At 44.7% G+C, this 26,544-nt stretch overlaps 1 protein-coding gene across 13 annotated transcripts in view; it reads left to right on the top strand.

The window, feature by feature from the left end:
* Positions 1 to 26,544, top strand: part of BRSK2 (BR serine/threonine kinase 2) — a 528,760-nt gene that overhangs the window by 467,452 nt on the left and 34,764 nt on the right. For 6 of the 13 annotated variants that reach the window (XM_056850713.1, XM_056850714.1, XM_056850712.1 and 3 more), the window contains 5 exons: positions 2,364 to 2,976; positions 7,154 to 7,202; positions 9,451 to 9,486; positions 20,419 to 20,542; positions 23,419 to 23,599. In XM_056850713.1, coding sequence (XP_056706691.1) covers positions 2,364 to 2,976; positions 7,154 to 7,202; positions 9,451 to 9,486; positions 20,419 to 20,542; positions 23,419 to 23,599 — 1,003 coding nt within the window. The remainder of the gene's footprint in view (positions 1 to 2,363; positions 2,977 to 7,153; positions 7,203 to 9,450; positions 9,487 to 20,418; positions 20,543 to 23,418; positions 23,600 to 26,544) is intronic. The other 7 variants (XM_056850720.1, XM_056850719.1, XM_056850718.1 and 4 more) reach the window with 3 other exon arrangements.

Here is a 26,544-nt window from a genome sequence, read left to right as displayed (position 1 = left end):
GGTGAAGAGGGATCTGGCAACCCTAAGCCCCACGGGCAGCATTTGCAGGGTCTTCAGCTGCATAGAAATACTCATTTGCAGTCATTCTTTCGTATTTGATCAAGTAAGGTAACTAGAAACACTGTTGAGCAAAAAACCTCTCCAATGATTAGGGTTGCCCTCCACCAGGTACTAGCTGGAGATCTCCCGCTATTACAACTGATCTCCATCCGATAGAGATCAGTTCACCTGGAGAAAATGGCCGGTTTGGCAATTGGATTCTATGGCATTGAAGTCCCTCCCCGAACCCTGCTCTCCTCAGGCTCCGCCCCCAAAACCTCCTGCCAGTGGTGAAAAGGGACCTGGCAACCCTACCAATGATTGTGGCTACAAATGTGTGATAGAAAGAGAACTGTGATTATTCTAAAAACAAACAAACCCTAGGGTTGCATCCTCATTCCCTTGAAGGACCTAGCAAAAAGTCCGTTGATTTAAATAGAAACAGATGGCACTCTGTCAATATTTAATTAGGTAAAGTAACTTATTCAGGATGCCAAAAGTAGTCTTTTTCTTTCTGTTTGTGATTCTCTTCAGCAGTGCTTCAAAGTTCCTATATCAGGATGTGAATTTGGCTTTTCCCTTAATATTTATTTTACCAGTATATATAATATCAATAATAAATTATATAAAATAATAAAATCAAAATTTTGTGTCGTTTTATGTAATTCCCACTTTTGTATAAATTGAGTGCAAAAATAAATTGCAGGGCAGTATATATATATATATATATATATATATATATATATATATATATATATATATATATATATATATATATATATATATATATATACTGCAAACACATTTGTGATTCTTCCAATGGACTTGTGCTGCAATTTTATTCAAATGTTTTTCTAATCTATGATGTTGTGTTACACACACACACACAAACATACGCACAAGTATTTTCTTCCCTGAGTGGGTCTGATTCCTGCTACAGTCTATTTCTTTGAATGCCCTTGTAACTAATGTGTGATACTTCAGAGTTTATGTTGTTGTTGTTGTTTTTAAAAGTATAATCCTTTTTTCCCCTTCCAGTATGGCGAATTATGAATGGTTTGATTTCTTACCTTTTCAAAATTGACACTTCACAGCATAATTATAGGATTCAGTCATAAAATGGGGTTGGGATTTATTGCTTTATCTTTTGGAGACCACCAGCTGAGATTTTGGGGGACAAAAGTCTGGTTATCAGAAGAAGGTGGGGGAAATTACTTTCTGTCTCAGTAGATACCAGATTTGTTTTGGTGATCCTTTGGGATTCACTACGAAACCCCAAGCCCCATTGTTCCATCATCTCCTAAGATGTGACATTCTGTGCCAGCCACAGAAAACAGAGGGCGAAAACGCACGGATCGCTTTAGCCTCCTTTATTCCCTGGTTCAACCAGCATCGAACGCATGCGTTTCCGCCAAACGTGCGTTCGATCCTGGCTGAATCCTGGCTGGAACAGGGAAGAAAGGAGGCTAAAGCGACCATGCATTTTCGCCCAAAGTGACCGTGCGTTTTCGCCTAGCATCTCTGTGGATGGAAGGCCAAGAAAGGAAGGGGGTGAAGTGTTAGAGCCCCCCCCCCATCTTCTGTCTCACGCATACATTTGCACAACACACTGCTGAAGCCTGTGGCGCTTTGACAGAGCAGAGCAAGGTCTGAGTTGTGCGCCTCTACCATCTCTTGCTGCACCCCTATTATTTTGAGCAGCCTTTCCCCGCTGTGCTCGATTGTGGTGGGGAGAGGGCAAGCGCAGCCGACATGCTTCCATGCTGCTTTTCACTGTGGCTTGAACGGTGCTTCCTTCCACTTCCTCACTTCCCGTTGGCCTTGTTCTTCTCTCTCTGTGAGACAATCAGAACAGCTCAGGGGTATGGCGTTTTTTTCGCTCTCACGCACAGCTTCCCTCCTGCCCTCGCCTACCCTGTTATTTTAATTTGTGTTTTCCTTCGTGTGACTTTTTGCTGTGTGGTTTTTTTTTGTTGGTTTTTTTGCTGACACATGGTTGGTTAATACAATGAAGCTTGTGACAAAACTGTTGTTTTCGCTGCCACCACTGCTGCTGTTGTCGATTATGCTGCGTTCCCAGCTAACTGCATGTTTTTTTTGTTCTTGTCCTTGTTCGTGTTTGTTCTTTTTTTTTGTTTCTTTGCAACCCCCTAACCCCACCTCCTTCACTTCACCTCCATAACCCGTACCTCCTATGTGACGTGGCGCACAATTGCACCTCAAATGGGCTTTATTTCTCCATGTATCCACTTTGTGTGCGTGTGCGTGCGTGCGTTTTGCTGCTCTTGATGTGCATGAATACTCTCTGTACGTGTACCTTGTAGCCTATCCGAAAGTTTTTCATCCCCCCTCAGACCCCTGACCTCCCTTTCTCCCCTCGACCCCAAGTGTCCTTTGACTCTGACGCTTGTAGGAATGCTTCCAGGCCTGGACATGTTCTCCAACCAAAGCCAGCACTTCAGCCCAATCCAAAAACACAAACTTTACCATCCAAGAGCAAATTGGGTGAAAAACCACTGCAATCTACGAAATCCAATCCCCTCCCCTCTAGCAATGCTATTGTCCCTCCTTCCCAGAATGCCCCAGCACAGAACACTCAGAGCCACCCACCTGCTCCTGGGTTGAGCCCCCAGCCGGCCGTTCCTCCGGCGCAGACTAACCCTATGTCTCCTGTTAGATTGCTCCCTTCTAGTACTGACCCGAGCACCAAATCTATCCCCATCATACAGGTCACCCCTCACCCCTCTCCAAGGGGCAGTCCCCTCCCTACCCCCAAGGGGACACCTGTCCATACGCCAAAGGAGAGCCCAGCAGGCACACCCAACCCTACGCCACCATCCAGCCCCAGCATTGGAGGAATGCCCTGGAGAACACGGCTCAACTCGATCAAAAACAGCTTCTTGGGATCTCCTCGCTTTCATCGCAGGAAATTGCAAGGTATGTCTGTTCTCAGAACGAGGAGATTTCGTTTGGCCAAGTAGCTATATACGCTAGCGTATAGAATAAATGGCATACATCGATAATATGGGAGGGGTGTGTGAAAATCCACAGGCCACAACTAGATTGTGTTGCTGTACTTAGTTTTTTAGACCTTGTTGCTCAAGCAGTCTTACTGCTTACTTAACAATCTCCATACAGATCCAGTGTCCAAATATTTTCCCAGTCTATATCAAACTTAATTTTGCACAGCAAATAAAACGTATTAGGCTTTCGTAATCCCAAATGGTGTAGTTACAGCGCATTCCTGAGATGCGCCGGCTCCCAGGGCGAAAGCCCTTTAGGAAACCCAGGCAAGTTACACCGGCGTTAGAAGCCTGTACGCCGGCGGGAAGACCCGACGCCGGTCGCCAGCCGCTGCCACAGCTGCGCTGGGCTGGGCCACCGACGGGGCCTTCCACCCGCTTCCGAACGTCGGCAAAGGCCACAGCGGCATCCTGGGAGGCGTTCCCAGGGCGTGACGGCATCCCAAGTGGCGTTCCCGGGGCATTACGGGGACGGGCTGGGGTCGGGGCTGCCGTTAGGCGGCCTCCTAAGCCATTTCGGCTTGTGAACGCCCCTTTTTCTTTTTGCAAAGATACGCCACCTTTTAGGTGGTGTATCTCCCGTGCAACCCTATGAAAGTTGCACGGATTTTTTGCGCTGGGAGGAGGTTTTGGCGGGGTAGTAAACCTACTTTGGAGGCAGTGCCGCTGCATTGCCTCCGAAGCCTGGTTAGGCCTTCATAAAGAAATATGTCTTCAATTGTACATTTTTAGCTCTCAGTATGCTATTTGAAGAATAATGTGACAAGTCGGAGGTATCTGTTTTCATTTTGAAAATGTTGTGTAGAGTAGTTGCCGCAGATTACCCTGCTTGTTTTTTGTCCTGAACCACTCTCTGCGTATAATACTTGCATAAGCTATTCTCTCACTCACACCCAGTCTTCTGTGAATATGAGACGGTGCTGGGGTTGCCAACCTCCAGGTACTAGCTGGAGATCTCTTGCTATTACAACTGATCTCCAGCCGATAGAGATCGGTTCACCTGGAGAAAAGGGCCGCTTTTGCAATTGGACTCTCTGGCATTGAAGTCCCTTCCCTCCCCAAACCCCGCCCTCCTCAAAAATCTCCCTCTGGTGTCGAAGAGGGACCTGGCAACCCTAGATGTGTGCTATGTATCTTTAGGGTGAGAACATCAGTTTTCAGTATATTTGCTGTCCTGGGCTGATTCCACACAAAGGTTTTTTTCTCCATGGTGGTCATGTTGCTGCTGTGATTATTGATCGATTTGCACTTGCAGTAGAGATTCCATATGGCACAGGGGAATTCATTTTTTAACTCTTGTTAGCCATGATCTCCCTTTCACTCCAGATTCAGAATGCAATGCCTCCCCCCCCCCGCTCCCCAGACGTTGTCATACCACCGTCACGATTCTTTGTCCACCTGCTTTTATTTTTGGGTGCATGCATAGCACTGCTCAAGAATGGTGCAATACCGCACTTAAAAAAACAACAACAACACATTTCCATATCACTGTTTCAGATCGACGCAATACTTGAATCATTTTGTAATGCTAATTGCTGGAAGATACTGGGTGTCCCACTGCAGTCATCTACATTGAATAGACTAATTGGCCCCCTATTGCTTGGGGAAAGGGGAGAGAGAGCACTTTTGGGAGCTTTTCCAGTGCTAATTGAAAGAACAGAGAAAAACACTTGCCACTTGTATTGGCCTAATGCAGTAGCAGCACTATGACTTGCCCTGACCGCTAAAAAATCATCATTTTTTAGATCTCAGTTTTGTTGGTGTCAGCAACAACACCAAGGCAGTTCACTGTGAAACTACATCATGCTGGGAAAGATCTCCCCCCCCACCCCGGGGTTTTAAAAAGTAGCATTTTTAGCAGAAAACATGGACTGTTCACAATTTGTGCAGGAATGCAAGATGATGTCATTGGAAATAGGGTAGCCAGCCCCCTCTTTGCAACCGGCGGGAGTAGGGTTGCCAACCTTCAAGGACCAGCTGGAGATCTCCTGCTATTACAACTGATCTCCAGCTGATAGAGATCTGATCCCCTGGAGGAAATGGATGTTTTGGCCATTGGATTCCATGGCGTTGAAGTCCCTCCCCTCCCCAAACCCTGCCCTCCTCAGGCTCCGCTCTAAAAACCTCCTGCCGGTGGTGAAGAGGGACCTGCCAACCCTATGCTGGAGGTTTTTGGGGCGGAGCCGGAGGATGGTGGGGCTGGGGAGTAGAGGAACTTCAATGCCATAGAGTCCAATTGCCAAAGGGGCCATTGTATCCAGGTGAACTGATCTGTATTGGCTGGAGACCACTTGTAATAGCAGGAGATCTCCAGCTACTACCTGGAGGTTGGTAACCCTATGTGGAAACAAAACAAAAGGCGCATAACTGGAGTTGCTGAAATGGGGGGGAAATCTCTGTATGGAATCAGCCCTGAACACATGTCTATTAAATAAATAATTGATGGTTTCACATTTACTTGAGACATGGGGTTTAGAAAGATAGGAGAGAGCTTAAGAAAATTGGGCTGAATCTAGTCATTTCTTGGGATAAGTTTTTTTCTTAATAGGCATAGGACTTAAAAAATTACATGCATGGTATTTCCAGATGTAAACAAGATGTAGGCCATCAATGTGCTTTTGCTGGGGGAGAAGATGAGTATGGTGAGTGTGCTTGAAAATGGCCATTCAAGGTTGGAGAACCAATTATGGTTTTATGTGTCTATGTGTCAATGCAACTTGCATTGTGTAAGGATAGATACATTCCTGCCTGTCACTGGAAATTTCCACTATCTCTGATTCAAGGCAGATTTAAGTTAAGCGTGCCAAGGAAGAATACTCCCAGCTCAGCATTACACCACATTTGTACCTTGGTTACTATTATAAGGTAGGCTTCATGCCCGTAATTTTAAGGAAGAGAGGTAAAAAAAAATCTCCTTTTCACATATTTCAAGTAACCAAGGTATCATATAGTAGGTCAGGGGACTCTAACATGATGCCCATGGGCACCATGGCACCTGTTGTTACCTTTCTTGGTGCCTGCCAAGCGTTTTAAGAAAGTGGGCAGGGCCAGGTAGGGCTTTTGCCTAGCAGGACTTCTGATTGGCCACTGGAGATCTGATTGACGGTGCAGATTTTTAAACAGTTGCTTCGGTAGCAACTACCACCACAGCACAAGAATCTTCACTGTGTGGCTGAAGGTAAGCTTTGTGCATACAAGAAAATATTTTTAAACAATAGGTTACTTTTAAAAGGCATCCTGTTATACAGAGCTTTGTTATACAGATTAGAGTTATACCGGACGTCACTCCCTGACATTTTGCGGTTGGCTCTGCCTCCTGTGTTAGCTTCTTTTTGTGGTTGCGCGCACCACACTGTGTCAGACTTCCAAAGGTACCGACAGGCTCAAAAAGGCTGGGGACTCCTGGACTAGGTAGTATCAAACTTTAGCTTTCTTTCTGTGAAGAATGTCCTTAACTATTTTGATACCAACAGTGAATAAGTAAGGTCCAGGTATAGACAGAGTCTCAAAGGTACTCAAAGGTATTTATTACAGTCCGTGACCAGCAAATACAGCAAAAATACAAAAAGGTGGGAACAATTAAAAATAATCATGGTATTCATCAACCACAAATACAGATGAACATAGTGTATTTAACATATTAACACTCCTTAACGAATACTAAAAATAAAATCACCCCAAGGATTTAAAATATGCATCACTCTTTTTTGAGGTTCTGGACCTGGGCACAAAACCTGGCAACCCTTCATGTCGTTTGATGGTTTTTATCTGATAGGAGATATTCTATTTTTATGTTATTATATAGACAGAGCTGAAGATTGTTGAAAGTAAGTAAACAGAAGAATGATAAATCTACTATCTAAGACAGCCAATTAGCCCAATCATCTATATTGATACTGACCGGTTAGATGCATTTGAACACCTTGGGATCAGTTCTGAAATAATTAAGAGAAGGCTGCGGAGTTTGAGAAGTATTTTAGTGTGCCTAGAGCTCATCATAACTTTACTGACTTGGGAGCAGCAAAAGGAAGCTTTATTTAATCCACATTTCCTTTACTTTCTTCTTTCCCTTTGTATCTGCATATATACAGTACCTACACCAGAAGAGATGTCGAACTTAACTCCAGAATCTTCCCCAGAGTAAGTAATTTATTCTAATGTTAGTCATATTATATCATCACTGATTGGATTCTTGTGTCTCTGGCAATGCAATTGTGTGTGTAAAGTACCGTCAAGTCACGGCTGACTTATGGCAACCCCAGCAAGGGGCTTTCAAGGCAAGTAAGAAGTAGAGGTGATTTGTCATTGCCTTCCTCTGCAGAGTCTTCCTTGGTGGTTCTGCCTTCCATGTACTGACCCTACTTAGCTTCAGAGATCTGACAAGGCTGAGCTACACCAAACCATGCCACCTTCCCTTCCATGGCAATACAATTAGTAGGGGCCAAAATGTTGCATGCCCAATATTCCTATTAGGCCATATTCCCTGTATTATTAGTAGAAAAGAGTAGGAGTCCAGTAGCACCTTAAAGACTAACAACGTTTCTGGCAGGGTATGAGCTTTCATGAGCCCCAGCTCACTTCTTCAGATACCCCTGTATTATTGTATGCCACAAACAGGTAGCAGAAACAGCCAACGTACACCACCATCTGGAAAAGGTCATCTTTCTGATGACAAATGAGCTATGAGTTAGACCTTAGCCACAAAATAAAACTTATCTATTGACCCAACCCAATGCAAAAAATATATCAGTAAATTCAGTGCATTTCATCCCTTATACTTTATTGAAAATAACATGTTGCATTCTGAATCTTGAAGGTACCTCTATGTGTGATGAAGGGAAAATGCTCAAGATATGGTACTGAAGCCCAGTTTATAATTAGCGGAGCTCCTTTCCTGGGAGCTGAGTAAGTGGACAGCAAGCCTAGCTTCTTGGGAATCTTTGCCAAGAAATTGCCTATTGGGATGTAACTCTTGCCATGGCATAGTCCATGCTGTTAAAACTAAGTTGATGTTGAGTCAAAAGTTACTACAGAAATTCAGAAAGAGTCTCTGCTTCCTATAGCAAAGCCAATAGCATAAGAAAGTACAGAAGCTATTTAATGAAGTTATTTTCGTCATAACATAACACCCCGTGATCCATTAAATGAAAATGTACCTGAAAAAGTGCATATGCCTATTGGGATACAGTTTGTTTTGATAGATCCAGTGCCGCCCCACCCACCCCAATAATCTTCCTTGGCCACTAAGATCATTTGGCACTTGATAAAGGCAGAAAGTGAAATAATTAGGAGCTTGGATTATGATTTTGGAGCGAGAAGGGGATCTAAGGGGAGTTGATACCACCCTAGAAAACTTTCCAAATCCTAGTGCTTTGCATTGTTTTGTTTTTTAAAAATCCTGGGTGTTCTGTCACTGATGCAACAGCAACATAGGAGAATGGAAATTACTGAAGAATGAAAGCGGATGGAGGTTTACAATACCATCTTAAGCAGACTTACCGTATACCGTTCTAAATCCCTTAAAGGCAACAGGCTTAGAAGGATGCAATTCTGTTTAGGGTTGTGCTGCTTAGAGATAGGGTTGCCAGATCCCTCTTTGCCACTGGCGGGAGATTTTTGGGGCAGAGTCTGAGGAGGGCGGGGTTTGGGCAGGGGAGGGACTTCAATGCCATAGAGTTCAATTGCCAAAGCGGCCATTTTTCTCCAGGTGATCTGATCTCCATCAGCTGGAGATCAGTTGAATTAGCAGGAGATCTCCTGCTGCTACCTGGCAGTTGGCAACCCTACTTAGAGAGCATCATAAGAAAGCATAAAAATAATTAAAGTATGCCACCCTTTACTTTCATGGTGTAGGGTAGCATGGGAAACAAAGGAGACCAGTTCCTTCAAAGATTGTCAAGCAGCTTTTTAAGCTTCTTTTTAAAAAAATACCCCATCTCTCCCTTTCTTTCGTTTCTTACTTTTCAGTTTATATGTGAGTTCCTCTGTGAATTTGCTGCCTTTTCCTGCTCCTTACTCTCCCTTTAAGAAGCACTTTGTGGAGGTAAAGGCAGCCTTAGTAGGCCATTTGGATGCAAGTCAAGGCCTAAGGCCCTTTTCCCCTTTCCAATATAATTGCTGAATTAATGAGCTCAATTGGATGGCACCCTGCAGTACACATAATAAAAGTTGTAAAAAATAATGAACTGCATTTTTATTTCAACCATCAAGGCCTTTATGCTCTGTGACCGCTTTGGAGTTTCGTAAAAAAAAAAATTTTTTTTTTGCTTTAGAAATAAGATGTCTCTATTGCAGAAGAACATTTGCTGGTACTGTGATTCCAATGTTGCATGAATATGTCGCCTTTCTCTTCTGCTGCATCTTTTAATGACTCTAATTCGTTTGACAGTTCTGATGACTGGATAATATACCTTGACATGGCTAGGTAATGTGTATCATTTTACTTGTGGGAAAAGCCTAGATAATTTAATAGAAATTGAATTGATAGGCCCTCATCCCCTTCTGGTGTAAACAGCATGACTCCATCTGCTTTTTAAATTTACTACATATATATTTACTACATACATACATACATCTCTCTCTCTCTCTCTCTCTCTCTCTCTCTCTCTCTCTCTCTCTCTCTCTCTCTCTCTCTCTCTCTCTCTCTCTCTATATATATATATATATATATACATATACATATCTCTGTAGGTTGAATGTGTGTGTGTGTGTATACACACACACACACACACACACACACACATTCAACCTACAGAGATATGTATCCTGAACAGACATCAAGGCTCTTCCATGCTAAACTTTCTCATAATGAATCTTCCTGCTGTCTCGCTTTACCATCCCTTCCCCTGTATCATATCATCATCTCAACATGTTCTGGGAAATCACACTGCTGTTATATCCTAAGCATTTATGCTTCAGTCCAGTTAAACAGGATTCTGCACACACCACCAGGTGTGGATGTTGTGCCCAAATGGCAGTGCCATCCTAAGCAGAGTAAACCCTCCTAAGTCCATTGAAGTCATCAGGCTTGGAAGGAGGCCTTTGCTTAGGATAATACTGCGAGTGTCAGCGCACCTTCTGCTTTTGGTGGGATGAGCATTTGACTCTGGCACAACTAGTGGCATGTATACATCTTCTCAAAACATGGCTTGAATTGGATTAGGGCAGGGGTCGGCAAACTCATTAGTCAAAAGAGCCAAATATCAACAGTACAACGATTGAGATTTCTTTTGAGAGCCAAATTTCTTAAACTTAAACTATATAGGTAGGTACACTGTTTATTAACTTAATAAACTTTAATTAATGTTTTAAGTCTTAATTAAACTATAGGTACACTGAATAAAACTTGATATCATACTTAATAGTGATCTTATTTATTGATAAAAATTAAATTGTAAGTCCCTGCCATTTCCCCCTCCCCGTCCGGAGTCCTCGTGTGGAGGCCTGGTCTACTGCCATAGAAGCCAATTGGTAGACCTGGCCTCCGGCTGAGTCCCATTGGGAGGCCAGGTCTACTCATTGGCTTTCTTGGCAGTAGACCTGGCCTCCAGAGGCCCATAGAAGCCAATTGGTAGACCTGAACTCTGAAGGGGGACTTTTTCCCCTCTCTGAGTCCAGCTCTACCGCCAAGAAAGCCAGTGGGTAGACATGGCATCTGAGGAGGGAAAAAAGTAAGTAAGGTATCCATAAAATTAAATCATGACAATGACTGACAAACACTGTACATTTTCCCCATCTGCATTCTCAAAACTCTGCAGGGGTTGTGCATCTGAGTGGCAAATCCAAGGCAAAACCTCCAATTCATAAATGGCCAATAACCCCCCATGCAGAGTTTTGAGAATCTGGATGGGGAAAATGTGCATCTGAGTGGCAAATCCAAGGCAAAACCTCCCATTCATAAATGGCCAATAACCCCCATGCAGAGTTTTGAGAATCTGGATGGGGAAAATGTGCATGAATCAAACATGGCCAGTTCTGCCGGGGGTCCCCACTGGGGAGAAAGGGGGGTATGAATGAAGTTGATTAATGCAAGAGTATCATTGTCTACTACACTCTTCTTCCTTCATTCTGTTCTCCTGCTTCTGTGAGATGCCTTCATTTATCTCTCCCTGCTTCTAACCCCCCACTTATTTGTCAGTCTTGGCCACGGCTGCTTCTCATCCCTGGTTAGCAACTTAGATCACAACCTCGGGGTGGGGGGGGGAGGCGGCGTCTTTGCCTTTTTTGGGGGGAGCAGCGGTGGCGGTGGCCTGGTGCCCACCTGAGAAGCTCCCGTTGACGGTGAAGCCGAAAGTGGGCTGCTGGTGGGCACTGTCCAGGTGCTGGGCGCCATAGAGGGGCGACTGGCGGATGGGCACCTGGGAGGCGGCCATGGCGGTGGTGTGGGTGCCGCGGAAGGCGCAGGTGGCGTCGGACGGCTGGATGACCCTCCGGGAGCCCAGGTTGTTCTGCCACGTGCCCGACAGGTCAGCCTGCCGGGGTGAGGAAGGGCGCGCTCAGCCCGGGCGGGAGGGCAGCAGGTCGTCCCGGGATGGAGGCCGCGGGAGACGGTCACTGCCACCGCTCGGAAAGGGCGCTTGATGGGGCCGGGGGGGCTGGAATGCCCCTGGCTGAGGGGGACCCGCCCCAGGGGAGCCCTTCGAGGCCGCCAGCTGGGGAGAAGCGCCCGTAAGCCCCATCCAGTCCCACCCCGCGGTGGCTGGCTGGAGGGCTGCCTCAGCGGCCACCCCTCTAACCCCCCCCCATGCCCCCAGCCAGGGAAACCAGGCTGAAGAAGCGGCAACCAGGGCAACGCAGGCCCCAGCCACCGCTGTGAAGGCGCGGGCGGAAGACATCCGCCCCGCCCAACAGCTGACGGGCGGGCGGGCCTGGGGCTGGAATTATAGCACAGCACGCACGCCGACACGGGGTGAGGAGGAGACGGAGGCTTCCGCCTCCCAGCCATTTGGGGAATTTCTGGGAGGGAGATTGAGGGCGGGGGTGGGGGAGGGACCTCTCGGGCTGAGAGGATAAGAAGCCAGAGAGAAAAACCGCCACAGCCTCCCCCATCCGAGGTGGAGGGGTGGGGCAGAGCTCAGCCGATGGATGGGGGGACGGGGGGACGGGGAGCCGCACTCAAGGGGCCAAAGAGCTGCATGCGGCTCGGGAGCCGCAGTTTGCCGACCCCTGGATTAGGGCATCACTTTGCTAGTACAAACTTTATTCAAAGTACTTGCGTGCTAGTAAGAAAGACTACAGGTAATGCTATAACAGAAATCTTTAACTTAAAAGCCTGCAAAAATCCTTTAGTCAACTTCAGCATATCAGATATCTCTCTATCTCTCTGTCTCTGTCTCTCTATCTATCTCTGTCTGTCTCTGTCTCTATCTATATCTATATCGAGAGAGAGAGAGAGCGTTTAGTTTGTCAGGGATGGTACCACCTTCTCATGTTGCCATACTGTCAGACCCAAGGACCAGAAGACTGAACACAATTTCCCTCACATCTCAAAAACTGCTGATGCATTTTAGTGATACCAGTATGTCCTGTTTTACAGTGACTCTGACACTTTGTATTCTCCGTTCCAATAATATTGGGATGGATATTTTCTTTAAAACACTACTGCAAGGAAAAACCTCAGCTGCAATCCTGTGCACAGTTTAGGCAGCTTAGTTCCCAATGCCTTGAGTGTTGCTTAAACAGCCTAAATGTATGCAAGTGTGCAGCCGCAAGGGGGGGAAAATCACTGAGATAACTGTCCATAAACTAGTAAAAGCATCACAGATTCAGGGGGTTATCTAATTTTTATTATCCGGAGCTTTGTATTTGCTATCCTCTTCCAAAAATCTGACATTAAAAAAAAATTGCACGTTGTGTTTCAGAAGATGGAGCTATGCTGATTTGCAGCGAGACGAGGCCTCAATTCAACCAAGTCCTAAGTCATGTGATTCATATTGAATTGATAAAATTGGGCTGTGTGTAACTGTGCACTAGGCTTCTTAATTTAGAACCTAGCCCATAGGAGCCTATAGAAACCCCATGTAGAAGCTAGAATCGCTAATAGAAATTGAATTTATGTAATCTTTTTGGAAGGTGTGCTTAACCAACAGTGACACCATTCTGTACATCCATGATATGGCTTGAAATTAAAGGGAATGTTTATCTTTGCATACAGAATTACATAGGGTTACGGACTCTGCCCAGTATTTCTGTTGTTTCATGCCTATCTCTTGAAGCACCTTTCACAAGAGGAGGCCAGCTATTTTTGCTGTGTTTTTCAAAGCCATGTACAGTCGCCTCTTACCCTTCAGAGACATCTTGTAAGGCTGTTCTGTGCTGTGTCTAGTTCCAATTCTCCTTTCATTTCTTGTTTTATTTTCCCTCCATGTAGGGCAATTGCCATTATCATTTTTTCACATGTATGTTTAGGCTTCCATTAGGGTTGCCAGCTCTGAGTGGGGAAATACCGAGAGATTTTCAGGGCAGAGCAGGGTTTGGGGGAGGGTATAATTCAGTGGGGTATAATGCCATAGAATCCACCTCCCAAATTGGCCATTTTCTCTAGGTGAACTGATCTCTATCTTTTGGAGATCAGCTGTAATCCTGGGAGATCTCCAACTACTACCTGGAGGCTGGCAACCCTAGCTGGCATGAATAAAAAGAACGTATTAAAACGTAATTCATGCCATCGTATTCCCTATTACTATGTATGGGTGTGAAAGCTGGACAGTGAAGAAAGCTGATAGGAAGAAAATAGATTCCTTTGAAATGTGGTGTTGGAGGAGAGGGTTATGGATTCCGTGGACTGACAAAAAAACAAATCAGTGGGTTATACATCAAATCAAGCCTGAACTGACCCTAGAAGTTAAAATGACTAAACTGAGGCTATAGTATTTTGGTCATGTCATGAGACAACAAGAGTCACTGGAAAAGACAGTCATGCTAGGAAAAGTTGAGGGCAGCAGGAAAAGAGGAAGACCCAACAAGAGATGGATTAACTCAATAAAGGATTAACTCACAGCCTTCAATTTGCAAGATCTGAGCAAGGCTGTCAAAGATAGGATATTTTGGAGGACTTTCATTCATAGGGTCGCCATGAGTCGGAAGCGACTTGACGGCACTTAACACACACACACACACACACATTAAAAGCCCAGGAATAAACATGCCCACAATGGAAGCAGCAGTGAATGGGTGGAGGCGGGCGGCAATGTCCTCTACACAGCCCCATCCCTGCGCCTCTCCCAGCTCTCCCCAGCTCTCCCTTTGCCCTTCTATCTTGTAATCCGGCACATCAGTGCAAAAGCTTCAAGGCAACCAGAATCACAACCCTCAAGGGCAAAACCCCCTTTTCCCCTTCACAGCTAAAAAACTGTGCCACTGCTGGGTTGTGGGGTGGGGGGAAGCCTATTAAAGGGCTTTCCTGGATGGTGGTGCTAATGAAGGAAAGGGGCAATTGCTACTTTAAGTCCTTAAGAGCAGCTCCTCTTTGCCTCCCCACAGCTGAGCAGCAACAGCACTGCTCAGCAGTGGGCAGGGAGAGCCCATTAAAGGGCTGGAAGGGGGTGAGGGAAAGGAAGCTTAGCTCATCCCTCACCACAGATTGGCTGTGGGCCAAGTGTTCACGTGGATGCTCGCCCACAGCCACCCTGCAATGCCCCACTTGAACTGAAGCAAAGGCATGATTTTCTTTGCTCCACTTCAAAGGGTGGCGCACACGTGGTGCTTGCACAATGAGCATTGTGTAGAAGGGGAAAAAACTCACCACACGAGTTGGAAAGGCAAGGTGGAGCGAAAGCTCCATGTGGAAGGCAGTGAATGAAGCCATCTTCCCCTCCCCGCCCACACACCCTGCGCCTCCGAAAGCCTAAACAGATACAATGATAGGGTTGCCAAGTCTACCCACACCACCGGCAGGAGCTTCATGGGGGCGTGAAGAAGAAGAGTTGTTGTTTTTATATGCTGACTTTCTCTACCACTTAAGGGAGACTCAAACTGGCTTACAATCACCTTCCCTTCCCCTCCCCACAACAGACACCCTGTGAGGTAGGTGGGGCTGAGAGACTGTGACTAGCCCAAGGTCACCCAGCTGGCTTCATTTGTAGGAGCAGGGAAACCAATCCAGTTCACCAGATCAGCCTCCTCCGCTCATGTGGAGGAGTGGGGAATCAAACCCGGTTCTCCAGATTAGACTCCACTGCTCCAAACCACCGCTCTTAACCACTATACCACACTGGTGAAGATCCACACAGGTGCAGAGCAATGACATCACTTCCAGGTTTACCCCAGAATCTCCAGTATCATGCAGGTATCATAAAACCATAGAGTTTTTGGGGGAGAGTGCTAGAGTGATACCGGCGCTTCTGGGGTAAACCCGGAACTGACATTATTGTGCTGCACGCAAATCGCCACCCCTACCTCAGCTGGCCTGCTTTCGCCCACCGGCCATCTGAGGGATGGCAGGCAGCCTGGTTAATTGTCAAGCAATTGCCCGCCATAACCGAGCATATGGCAACCCTATGTAACAATTAACAGAGCTTCCCAATGATGTAGTTGTGAATTTCCTGCATTGTGCAGGGGGTTGGACTTCATGACCCTGGTGGTCCCTTCTGACCCTGGTGGTCCCTTCCAACTCTATGATTCTATTCTATTCTGTTCTGTTTTATTCTATGTCCAGGACACTTTGGAGCATTTCCAAGGAGAAAGAGTTCCAAAACTGTGGTTCACCCATCAAGGGGCCAACCACTGCAGCATTGTTAGGTGGATGCCCTCAATCAGCACTGGAAATTTAACCCCAGTGAGGCAATTGTTTATAAGAAATACTGGGCTTGAGATACAGTGCTTAAAGGGTTACAACTAGAGTTTGTAACTTGGCTTCAAAGCCTAACAGTAGTTCACAGGCCCATCTAGCAGCTCCGTATTGCCTACTTTGCCTGACCTCGGCTCTTCAGGTTCTTAAGAAGAGAAAGGTGTTTCCCAATACCTTCTGCCTAAAAGACATGTTAACTGGAAAAGCCAGTGACTTCTTGTGGGAGTGGTGACAGGTGACAGGTGACAGAAGAAGAAGAAGAAGAAGAAGAAGAAGAAGAAGAAGTAGAAGAAGAAGAAGAAGAAGAAGAAGAAAAAGAAGAAGAAGAAGAAGAAGAAGAAGAAGGATGGAGCTATACTTCTGGTGTAGAAGAAGAAGAGTTGGTTTTTATATGCCGACTTTCTCTACCACTTAAGGGAGACTGGCTTACAATCACCTTCCCCTCCCCACAACAGACACCCTGTGAGGTAGATGAGGCTGAGAGAGCTCTAACAGAGCTGTGACTTACCCAAGGTCACCTAGACGGCTTCGTGTGTAGGAGTGGGGAAACTAGTTCACCAGATTAGCGTTCGCGCTGCTCATGTGGAGGAGTGGGGAATCAAACCCGGTTCTCCCGGTCAGAATCCACCGCACCAAACCACCGCTCTTATCCACTACACCACGCTGGCTCTGTAAAATCTGAAATGCAATTATAAATCCAGGCAAGAGCCCTCAAACCTCAGGGCAGATAGAAACATCTCTGTCCTCCCTAATATGCTTCAGGAGGCAAAGGGGCCAGATAACATAAATTCAGCTTTCAGTAAACTCCCCTGTATTCATTTTCACCAGAGCCAGACACTACAAATATGCGCTGAAACTGAAAGATATGGGGTCAGGTGATCTCTGACAATGTGCTCTATGGAGCAGATTGACAAGATCCTTGACACAGCAGCTGTGCACTCAGTGGGAAATATCCATCTCCTCCCTCTCCCTAGCCCCTATGGTTAAACTAATATGTCTGTTCTGTAAGTCTATTCAATCAGATCTGCTGACTTTTTTCATTATTGAATGTCAGTACTACTTTCTATACCTGCGTGCCCTGCAGGTACAATATGGTTACATCCGAACTAGAGAGCCTGTTATGTCTTGTGTATCATCAGAATAACTCTTTATTGCAAACGGTTAGAAGCTTCGGGGTATCACTCGATACCTGAGCAGGCTTTACATCCTTTAGTCCGGGTGATCGTTCACCAGAAGCAATTTTACCAGCTGCATCTCCACCTTTTCATCCTTTTGACAAAAACTAGATTTAAAAAAAGTCTCCTGCTGTTAGTGTGCTCAGCAAAATCTTCCATTTAAGAACAGCAGAACTCTAGCCCTGGTAATTATAAGAAACGTTTGACTGAGAGCTAGATCAGAAGTTAAGACATAATGGGGATGGGGGGATCCAACCTTTAATTTAACAAACTGGACTTTAAGCTTTTTAAACCAATCTCGTGGTTTTAAAAATCTGGTTGGAGAAGCAAGGATGGTAGGTCAGCTTTCAAATCTGGTTACGTTTTGCTTGGTTGGCAGCACTTTACAAAAAAAACCACCATGTACCATTTCATTTAAAACAACTCTTATCTGGAATAACTGAGACAGTAAACAGGCACACACCTTGGAGCAGAGGTAGCATTTGCAGAGCCCTGTGACCCCCCTTTAAAGTATTCAAAGATTGGCTCTTGCATTAAAATTGTTGAATTCCCTCCCCAGGGAGATTCATCTATCACCTTCTGTCACTGTCTTCCACCAGTAGGGGAAGACTTTTTTTTGTTTCATGTGGCATTCCCTTGCCAACTCTTCTTCCTATTTATGTTTTAATTGCTGTTTTATATATATGAATTTTAAGTTGATTTTAATATCTTTTTAACAGTTAGCTGACTTAGGGGCCTTAGTTGGGTGGATGGGTGGGATAAAAATATTTTAAATAAACACAAATAAAATAAAATAGTGAAGGCGGGAAGCCCACCCAACTGGGTGGGAAACCCTGTCCCCACTTTATATAAAAACTATAGGAGAGAAAATTTCCGTGTTCAAAAATGTATATTTTATTTATTTGTTTGTGGGATTTGTACCCTGTCTTCTCTCTGCTCAAGGCAGCTAACTGGAAAAAACCAATAACTATAAAATCTAATAAAAAAGGATAATTGACAATACAAAAGGAATTCAAATGATTGAAAAACAGTATTCGTAACTTTATCACAAACCCTACAATGAAAGAGACAACTCAACTTAAAATACCCCCAGAAACCACCACGCCATCCAGATTATATATAAAAAATACATCGTTTTTTTTTTTACACATATATCCATATTTATAAATAAAAATTAGAAAGGTTGTACAACCACTGCAGAAACTCACAAGAAGAATTGTTCCTTGCCTCTTCAGGAATTTAGTTGAAGAGCCAGTGCGGTGTGGTTAGCGTGTTGTACTATGATCTGGGGGACAGTGGTCGAATGCCCATTCTGCCATCCAATTTGCCGGGTGCCCTTAGGCCAGTCACCTGCTCTCAGCCTAACGTACCTCACAGAGTTGCGGTGAGGACAAAATAGAGAAGAGAACTCAGAAATAACAGAGGTCCGTTCCCCTGGAGAAAAGGGCTGCTTTGGAGGGAGAAACGCTATGGCATTATGCCCTGCTGAGGTCCCTCCACTCCCCACATCCTGCCCTCCACAGGCTCCATGCCCAAATCTCCAAGAATTCCCCACCCCAGAGCTGGTAACTGTACTTACACTAGCCTTATAATCCATTTGTCTTCAGTGTAAAAACCACTAACTCTCTTCCGTCCATTTGCATGTGGAAAATATAATATATTGTAGTCCTAAAATGTATCTAAGCCTAAAGGGACTGGGTGGGCTAGACAGATAATCAGATATGAATATCTAATCCAGGCCTTTAACGTGCATGGAGTGGATGCTTTCATTGTTCTGAGGCCAATGGAGTCGCTGTGGTGTGCTTGAGAAACACATGAACAGATTAGTATGTAATATCCTTTTTTCCTGCTGTACCCCAGGTTTCTTAACAGCCCACTGAAACGACTGGTCCTTTCTCTTTACTGTTCCCCACGCTAATCTTTGGCTTGTGGACAGTTACAGCTGCTCATGAATGTTTTAGAGAGTTGTGCTTTCCCAAACCAATTTAACGGAGGAACAGGGAGGTGTTTCGCAAACCATGGCTGCTTCGCTTTTCTTTCACTAATTCGGCAGGCTGGAAAGAGGTAGAAGCTTTATTTTTTGTAACGCCGACTTGCCTTTTTAAGTCGGAATTATCCCTTTGTCTGATAAATGGATAATGAGACTGTTATTTAATAACCTTAAAACCAGACGTTGGCGCCTAGTACTGACATTCTGCCCATGAAAGCTGATCTTCCTAGCCTTTCCTTCTCCCCCACCCCAGCAAGGTTTCCCTGGAAGGTCGTCGCCATGGGTCCCTTACAGACAAAAAGGCGGGCGGGGGGGACAGGGGGCTGCAATGAGGAGAGGAATTGGATGTGACCCCTCTCTTCCATCAACTGGACATAAAATTGTAATGAGCTGTCTGCGGGACTGCCTGTGAGCAATGTGCACGTAAGGGTTCTGAGGATGCCAGAAAGGGTATTCCATTCCTGGGCAGGGAACCTGAAGTCAAGCAAAAACCACATGAACTGTGTGTGCATGTAAGTGCCACACATGCACAGTGACTTGTCAATAGCCTTCTCATTCAGCTCCCTGCTTTTACCTTGTAAAACGGTTTCACGGGTATGTCCTTCCTCTAGATCAGTGGTTCCCAAAGTGGGCAGTACCACCCCCGAGGGGGGGGATTACCTAGGGGGGCACTAAGAGGCAAGGGGGCAGCAACGGGGTGCAAGAGGTGGGCCCCTTCAACTGTGTTGTTCACTAATTTGCAATAGATCAAGCTATGGCACCATGCTGGCAAATTTGGTGGAAACTATCAGAATTTTCTTCCAGACTTTGGAGAGCTGGTACCACTGGATCAAGTTCATCAGTTTTGTTGAATAAATTTCAACTTAAAAGTTTTAATTTGTTTTTGAATAGATCTGCAATTAATTGTTACTGTTTTGAAATTTTATTGTTCTTATCTTCTTTAGTGCATCATGCAAACCCCTATTTTGAATAATGCTTTTTATAGGGTAGGGTAGGGGGCGCTGGGGTTGAGTTTGTGAAACCAAGGTGGGGTGGCCCGAAAAGTTTGGGAACCACTGCTCTAGATTAACTTGATCAGTACATGGCCTTCTGTTTCTAATGCATACTCTGTATAACAAAGGCACATGGACTCTTAGGTTGCTTTCTCTCTTTTGGTGAATATGACACTTTTGGCACAATGAATTATATAATAACACGGCATAGCTCCTAGTCAATTTGGTGACATTATTTATTTATTTAGAAGATTTCTATGTGTTTAGAAGATTTCTGTGTATTTAGAAGATTTCTATGCCTATTTAGATTATTTCTTGTGGTTGCACAATGCTTTCCTTCGCTAAATCTTCTCTTTGCTTCTTCTTCTTGTTTTTTCCTTCTCTCTCTTCCCCTTCACCCTTCTATGGTCAGGCTTGCCAAAAAGTCCTGGTTTGGTAACTTTATCAACCTGGAGAAAGAAGAACAGATCTTCGTGGTTATTAAGGACAAACCACTGAGTTCCATCAAGGCTGACATAGTTCATGCATTCCTTTCAGTAAGTACATAAGCAAATTCATATATACTTGAATAAGCAAAACTCAAGACTGTTGTATTCTCTTGCCTTCCATTTCTGGAGACATCTTGCTTTCTTGTTCTCAGGCTGTGCCATCTCTGTCTTATCTTTGTTTATTTTGAAATATTTTTATTCAATTCTTATGTATTCACTCGTTACCTGAATTTGTCAGATTCAGAGATGGCTTTCTTAGTGGAACTTAATGAAAAGATTAAAAAGAGAATGCCTTCTTAAGGCATATTTTCCAGATTCTCTAGAGTGTAGCGTATAAATCCATTCATATCCAAGACAAAGTGCATACAGAAACCCTCTTGCTGTACACAGTAATGGTAATTTTTTTTCCCTTCCCAGCTAATAGCATCTTTCTTCTCTTTTTTCTGGGAACAAGAATCTCATCCTTTGGGAGGACCCCATCTCAAAGCACACTGTGCTGCTCTCAAAGCACTATACAACAGTTAAAATTGGTGACCAATTTTTATCAGAAAGAGAAAAATGATAGAATAAGGGTGTGCATTCAGTAAACCCAAACCGTTAAAAAAAAAACCCAAAAAATATTTTTTTGGTATTGGGGGTGGGTTTTACCAGTAAAAAAGTCATTGTAATAAAGGGAAGGTAAAAAATCAGACCCCGAATAATGCTGAAATTTTTGGGGCAATATTTGGAGCTGCTTTGATCCCACCACCATTCCCACCCCTCCCTGAGCCATGTATTTTTCGGGTTTGGGTTTAATAAACCTGAAAATTTTCAAATTATTCAAAAAGCCAAATCCATTATAATCAGCTTTTCAGGTTTTTCAAAAATGTCCACGTTTATTAAATTCAAACCTGAAAAATACCGGGGGGGAAAGATGCACAGCCCTAATATAGAATTTCTTTTAAAAATCAGATTCATTTGACCTTTGCATTCTTACATACTATACAGGTCTGCTCAGAAGTAAGTCCCATCCATTTCAGTGGGAGTTACTTCCATAACTATGGGCAGGTTTGCAGCCATGGGGAAGTAGTATTCAAACATGCCATTTCCCCGCTTGCAGTCCAAGTCCTGAGGGCACTGCACCCTTCACTTTTTTCACCCTGCCTGGAACAAATTTGAGATCCCTGTAGACAAAATATCACGAAGTCTACCTATAATAATTAAGAGCCCCGAGGTGCAGAGTGGTAAGCTGCAGTACTGCAGTCAAAAGCTCTGCTCATGACCTGAGTTCGATCCCGACGGAAGCTGGTTTCAGGTAGCCGGCTCAAGGTTGACTCAGCCTCCCATCCTTCCGAGGTCGGTAAAATGAGTATCCAGCTTGCTGGGGGTAAAGGGAAGATGACTGGGGAAGGCAATACTCTGGTTTCTCTTCATACTGGTGAAGACACTGGCAAACCACCCTGTAAACAAAGTCTGCCTAGTAAACGTTGGGATGTGACGTCACCCCATGGGTCAGGAATGACCCGGTGCTTTCACAGGGGACCTTTACCTTATAATAGGTTTTAAGAATAATCTAAACTATAACAGTATTTTGTATATTATGATATATTGTTTACTGAAATTGTTATTTCTGGTTGTGAGCCACCCTGAGCCTGACTCTGGTCTGGAAAGGGTGGGATAGAAACCAAATAAATTATTCTCATTAATATTATTAATAATGATGATGATGATGATATTTGTTTTTACATTTAACCTCCAACCACTTTATTTTGTAAAAAGATTCATAAATGAAATGTAGCATGATGTAGTAGTTAGAGAGCTGGGCTAGGATATGGGACTTGCACTCTGCCATGGAAGCTTGCTGGGTGACCAGTCTCTCTCTCAGCCTAACCTAACAGTGTTGCTGTGAGGGCAAAATGTGGAATAGAAAACCATGTACACCAGCCTGAGCTCCTTGGAAGAAGGAACTGCTAGATAGATAGAAATTGCTCTGTTATTGTAAAGGGTAATCACAACACTCATAACGACTTTACACATAGAGTCCAACACATGCTCAAGAAATGGTCGACCATATTCCACATCATAGCTGTAATAGCAGGGGCTGCAATCTCTAGGGGAAGTATAGCATTTTGCTAACTACAAAATGCTGAAGTTAAAGCATTTGGGAAAATAATTGAGTTATCCCCACAACAGAAGGCCAACATAAAAGGAAATATTTCTTTACACAACACATAGTTAAATTGTGGAACTCCCTGCCCCAGGATGTGGTGATGGCTGCCAACTTGGAAGGCTTTAAGAGGGGACATGTTCATGGAAGAGAGGAATATTCATGGCTACTAGTAAAAAGGGATACTAGTTATGATGCATACCTATTCTCTCCAGGATCAGAGGAGCATGCTGAATATATTAGGTGCTGTGAAACACAGGCAGGATGGTGCTGCTGCAGTCGTCTTGTTTGTGGGCTTCCTAGAGGCACCTGGTTGGCCGCTGTGTGAACAGACTGCTGGACGTGATGGGCCTTGGTCTGATCCAGCATGGCTTTTATTACGTTCTAATGTTCTTAAAGGAAGATGGTACAACAAATGAGAAAGAAATATACATTTATATCATGTAAAGCAGTTTATTGTTCAGAAAGGCCCTATGATCTATAGATGTAGAACACTTATTTCACCTAGCTCCAATGAGCTTAGAGTTTAAAATTCTGCCTCTACTTACATTCTGAAGTTCCATGTCCCCCCTTCTCCCTTATTAAGGATGCTTCCTGCAATAACTCCTCATTCTAAATTATTGCCGGTTTGGCTGGAAAAGCATTTTGTTTTAAAGAATATCCTGTTCGGGTGCAACGTATCTTTCCCTTTCCAGCTGCTAAAGACAATAGAATGGCCTTTTAAAAGGTGTGTTGCCGCTAGACCTGCAAGCCTTTTGTTTATTTCTCTATGATCCAGATTCCCAGCCTCAGTCACAGCGTCATCTCACAGACAAGCTTCCGTGCGGAGTACAAGTCTACAGGGGGTCCTGCTGTCTTTCAGAAGCCAGTGAAGTTCCAAGTGGATATAACGTACACAGAAGGTGGGGAGGCCCAGAAAGAGAATGGGATCTACTCAGTCACTTTCACACTATTATCAGGTAACTGCTGCGAACTTGCTGTCTGCATTCAGGATGACAAACACGTACTCAGTAGCAAGAGTTGCCTCCGAACTCTGAAGAGTTGTTCGTTCATTTGTGTGTTTCCTTGAAACATTTGTTTTGCATTTAGGCACAGAGACTAATGCAGTTTTCTGCATTTGGGCAAAAAGCATCACATGCACAGGTATAGGGTGGGAAATAACCTGGCTTGGCAATAGTACATGTGAAAAGGTTCTCAGGATCACAACAGAATTAGGCTGCAGTAATAGAAGCATGGTATCCAAATCATGCCCTGACCTGGATGGTCCAGGCTAGCCTGATCTCGTCAGATCTCAGAAGCTAAGCAGGGTCAGCCCTGGTTAGTATTTGGATGGGAAACCACCAAGGAAGACCAGGGTTGCTGTGCAGAGGAAGGCACTGGCAAACCACCTCTGTTGGTCTCTTGCCATGAAAACCCCAAAAAGGGGTCGCCATAAGTCGGCTGCGACTTGACGGCACTTTACACACACACACATCCAAATCATGGGAAGTAATAGTTACGCTGTATTCCATAATCATTCGACTTTATCTGGTTCCAGTTCTGGACACCACATTTTTAAAAAGGATGTAGGCAAAACTGATTCAGAGGAGGGCAGTGAAGATGGTCGGGGGGGCTGGAATAGAAGAAGGGCCTGGAAAGAAGGCGGCTAAGGGGAGACATGATAGAGGTCTATAAAATTATGCATGGTTTGGAGAGAGTGAACAGGGAGAAAAACTTCCTCTCCCATAATGCTAGAACATGGGGTCATCTGCTAAAGCTGGAGGGTGAGAGATTCAAAACAGATAAAAGGAAGTATTTTTTCACACAACGCATAGTTAAATTGTGGAACTCCCTGCCCCAGGATGTGGTGATGGCTGCCAGCTTGGAGGGCTTTAAGAGGGGAGTGGACATGTTCATGGAGGAAAGGGGTAATCATAGCTATTAAGTGGAATGGATGCTGGTCATGCTGCATACCTGTTCTCTCTAGTATCAGAGGAGAATGCCTATTATTTTGGGTGCAGTGGAACAAGGGCAGGATGGTGCTGCTGCAGTCGTCTTGTTTGGGGGCTTCCTAGAGGCACCTGGTTGGCCACTGTGTGAGCAGACTGCTGGACTTGATGGGCCTTGGTCTGATCCAGCAGGGCTTTTCTTATGTTCTTAAGTTCTAGGAGGAAAAATTGAAAGAACATGGCCTGTTTAGCTTGAAGAAGAGAGGTTTTTTTTAAATTTCTTTATTATAATATTTATCTCCCACCTTCCCTTCTGGCTCAGAGTGGCCTACAAGTGCCAAGGAGGGGCTGTGGCTCAGTGGTAGAGCATCTGCTTAGCATGCATAAGGTCCCAGGTTCAATCCCCGGCATCTCCAGGTAAAGGGACTAGGCAAGTAGGTGATGTGAAAAACCTCTGCCTGAGACCCTGGAGAGCCACTGCCAGTCTGAGTAGACAATACTGACTTTGATGGACCAAGGGTCTGATTCAGTATAAGGCAGCTTCCTGTGTTCATGTGTTCAAGTCACAATTAAAACATTGCAATTTAAAACCAATAGCATAAAAACCCCTGATACCCTCCCCCTTCCAAAAGGCCCTGATGCCCTCCCTCTCCAAAAGGCACTTGCAGTTAAAAGCCCTGGCAAATGACATGGCTTTGCAGCACCCCCTGAGCCTTCTAAAGATGGTGTTCCCCTCACCTCCCCAGGGAGTTCATTCCACAAAGTGGGGGCTAAGATGGAAAAAAGACAGGCTCTGTTTGATGCCAGGCAGGCAATCTTAAGTGGGGGAAAACACCTGGTAGGTGGCAGTCTGAGGACCATAGTTAGTATGTGGGGACATATGAGAGGAGATAGTCCTTCAAATATGTGGATCCTAAGTCATAAAGGCCTTTAAAGGTCATAAAGGTGCACCTTGAATTGGACTTGGAAACTAACTAGCAGCCAATGTAGATATTCTCTGTTCCCATCAGCTAGTGCCTGACAATTGTTGGGCTGCTGCATTCCCAACCAGATGCAGTTTCCGGGTTGTATTCTTGGAGAAACCACCATAGAGTGCAGTACGGTAATTCAACCATGGGGTTACAAAAGCATAGATTATTGTGGCCAGATAGGCTGAGTCTAAGAAAGGAGAGATCTGGCAAACTAGCTGCTAGAAGACACCTCTAGCCACTATGCAAAACTGCTTTTCAACCCCAAAGGTGGGGCCAGGATGACCCACCCCCATCCCAGCTCTTAGCTTGCTCTGCAAATGCGAACTCCATTTCATCCAAGACAAGGGGATCCAGTCCTTCTAAAACATCAGCCTTCTGTTAGAGGTACAGGTGAATTTCCTACATTGTGCAGGGGGTTGGACTAGATGACCCTGGTGGTCCCTTCCAACTCTATGATTCTAGACAGTGGGAGAGGGGCATGATTGTGTTCTTCAAACACCTGAAGGGCTGTCACAAAGAACTGTTGTAGAAGGCAAGACAGGCTCTAATGGGATTAAGCTGAACATTAAAAGAAATGTCCTAACAAAGCAGATTGACAGTGGAAGCAATCACCTGTGTGGGGAGCCAGTCTCTTGCTAGAGGTCTTAAAGCAGAGGCTGGACAGCCATTCATCAGGGATTTTATAGTTTTAAATTTCCTGCACTGAGCAGGGCACTCTAACATGTTCAGGGCGGTTAAAAACAAAAGTTTAAAAACACACAACAGGAGCTATATTTTTAAATTAATGCCTTTAATATGTGTGTGTGAAGTGCCGTCAAGTTGCAGCCGACTTATGGCAACCCTTTTTGGGGTTTTCATGGCAAGAGACTAACAGAGGTGGCTTGCCAGTGCCTTCCTCTGCACAGCAACCCTGGTATTCCTTGGTGGTCTCCCATCCAAATCCTAATCAGGGCTGACCCTGCTTAGCTTCTGAGATCGGATGAGATCAGGCTAGCCTGGGCCATC

Source organism: Euleptes europaea, chromosome 6 (assembly GCF_029931775.1).
Source record: "Euleptes europaea isolate rEulEur1 chromosome 6, rEulEur1.hap1, whole genome shotgun sequence".
NCBI classification, from domain to species: domain Eukaryota; kingdom Metazoa; phylum Chordata; class Lepidosauria; order Squamata; family Sphaerodactylidae; genus Euleptes; species Euleptes europaea.
Note: the sequence above shows the minus strand (reverse complement) of the source record. Positions and strands in the feature narration are given on the sequence as shown.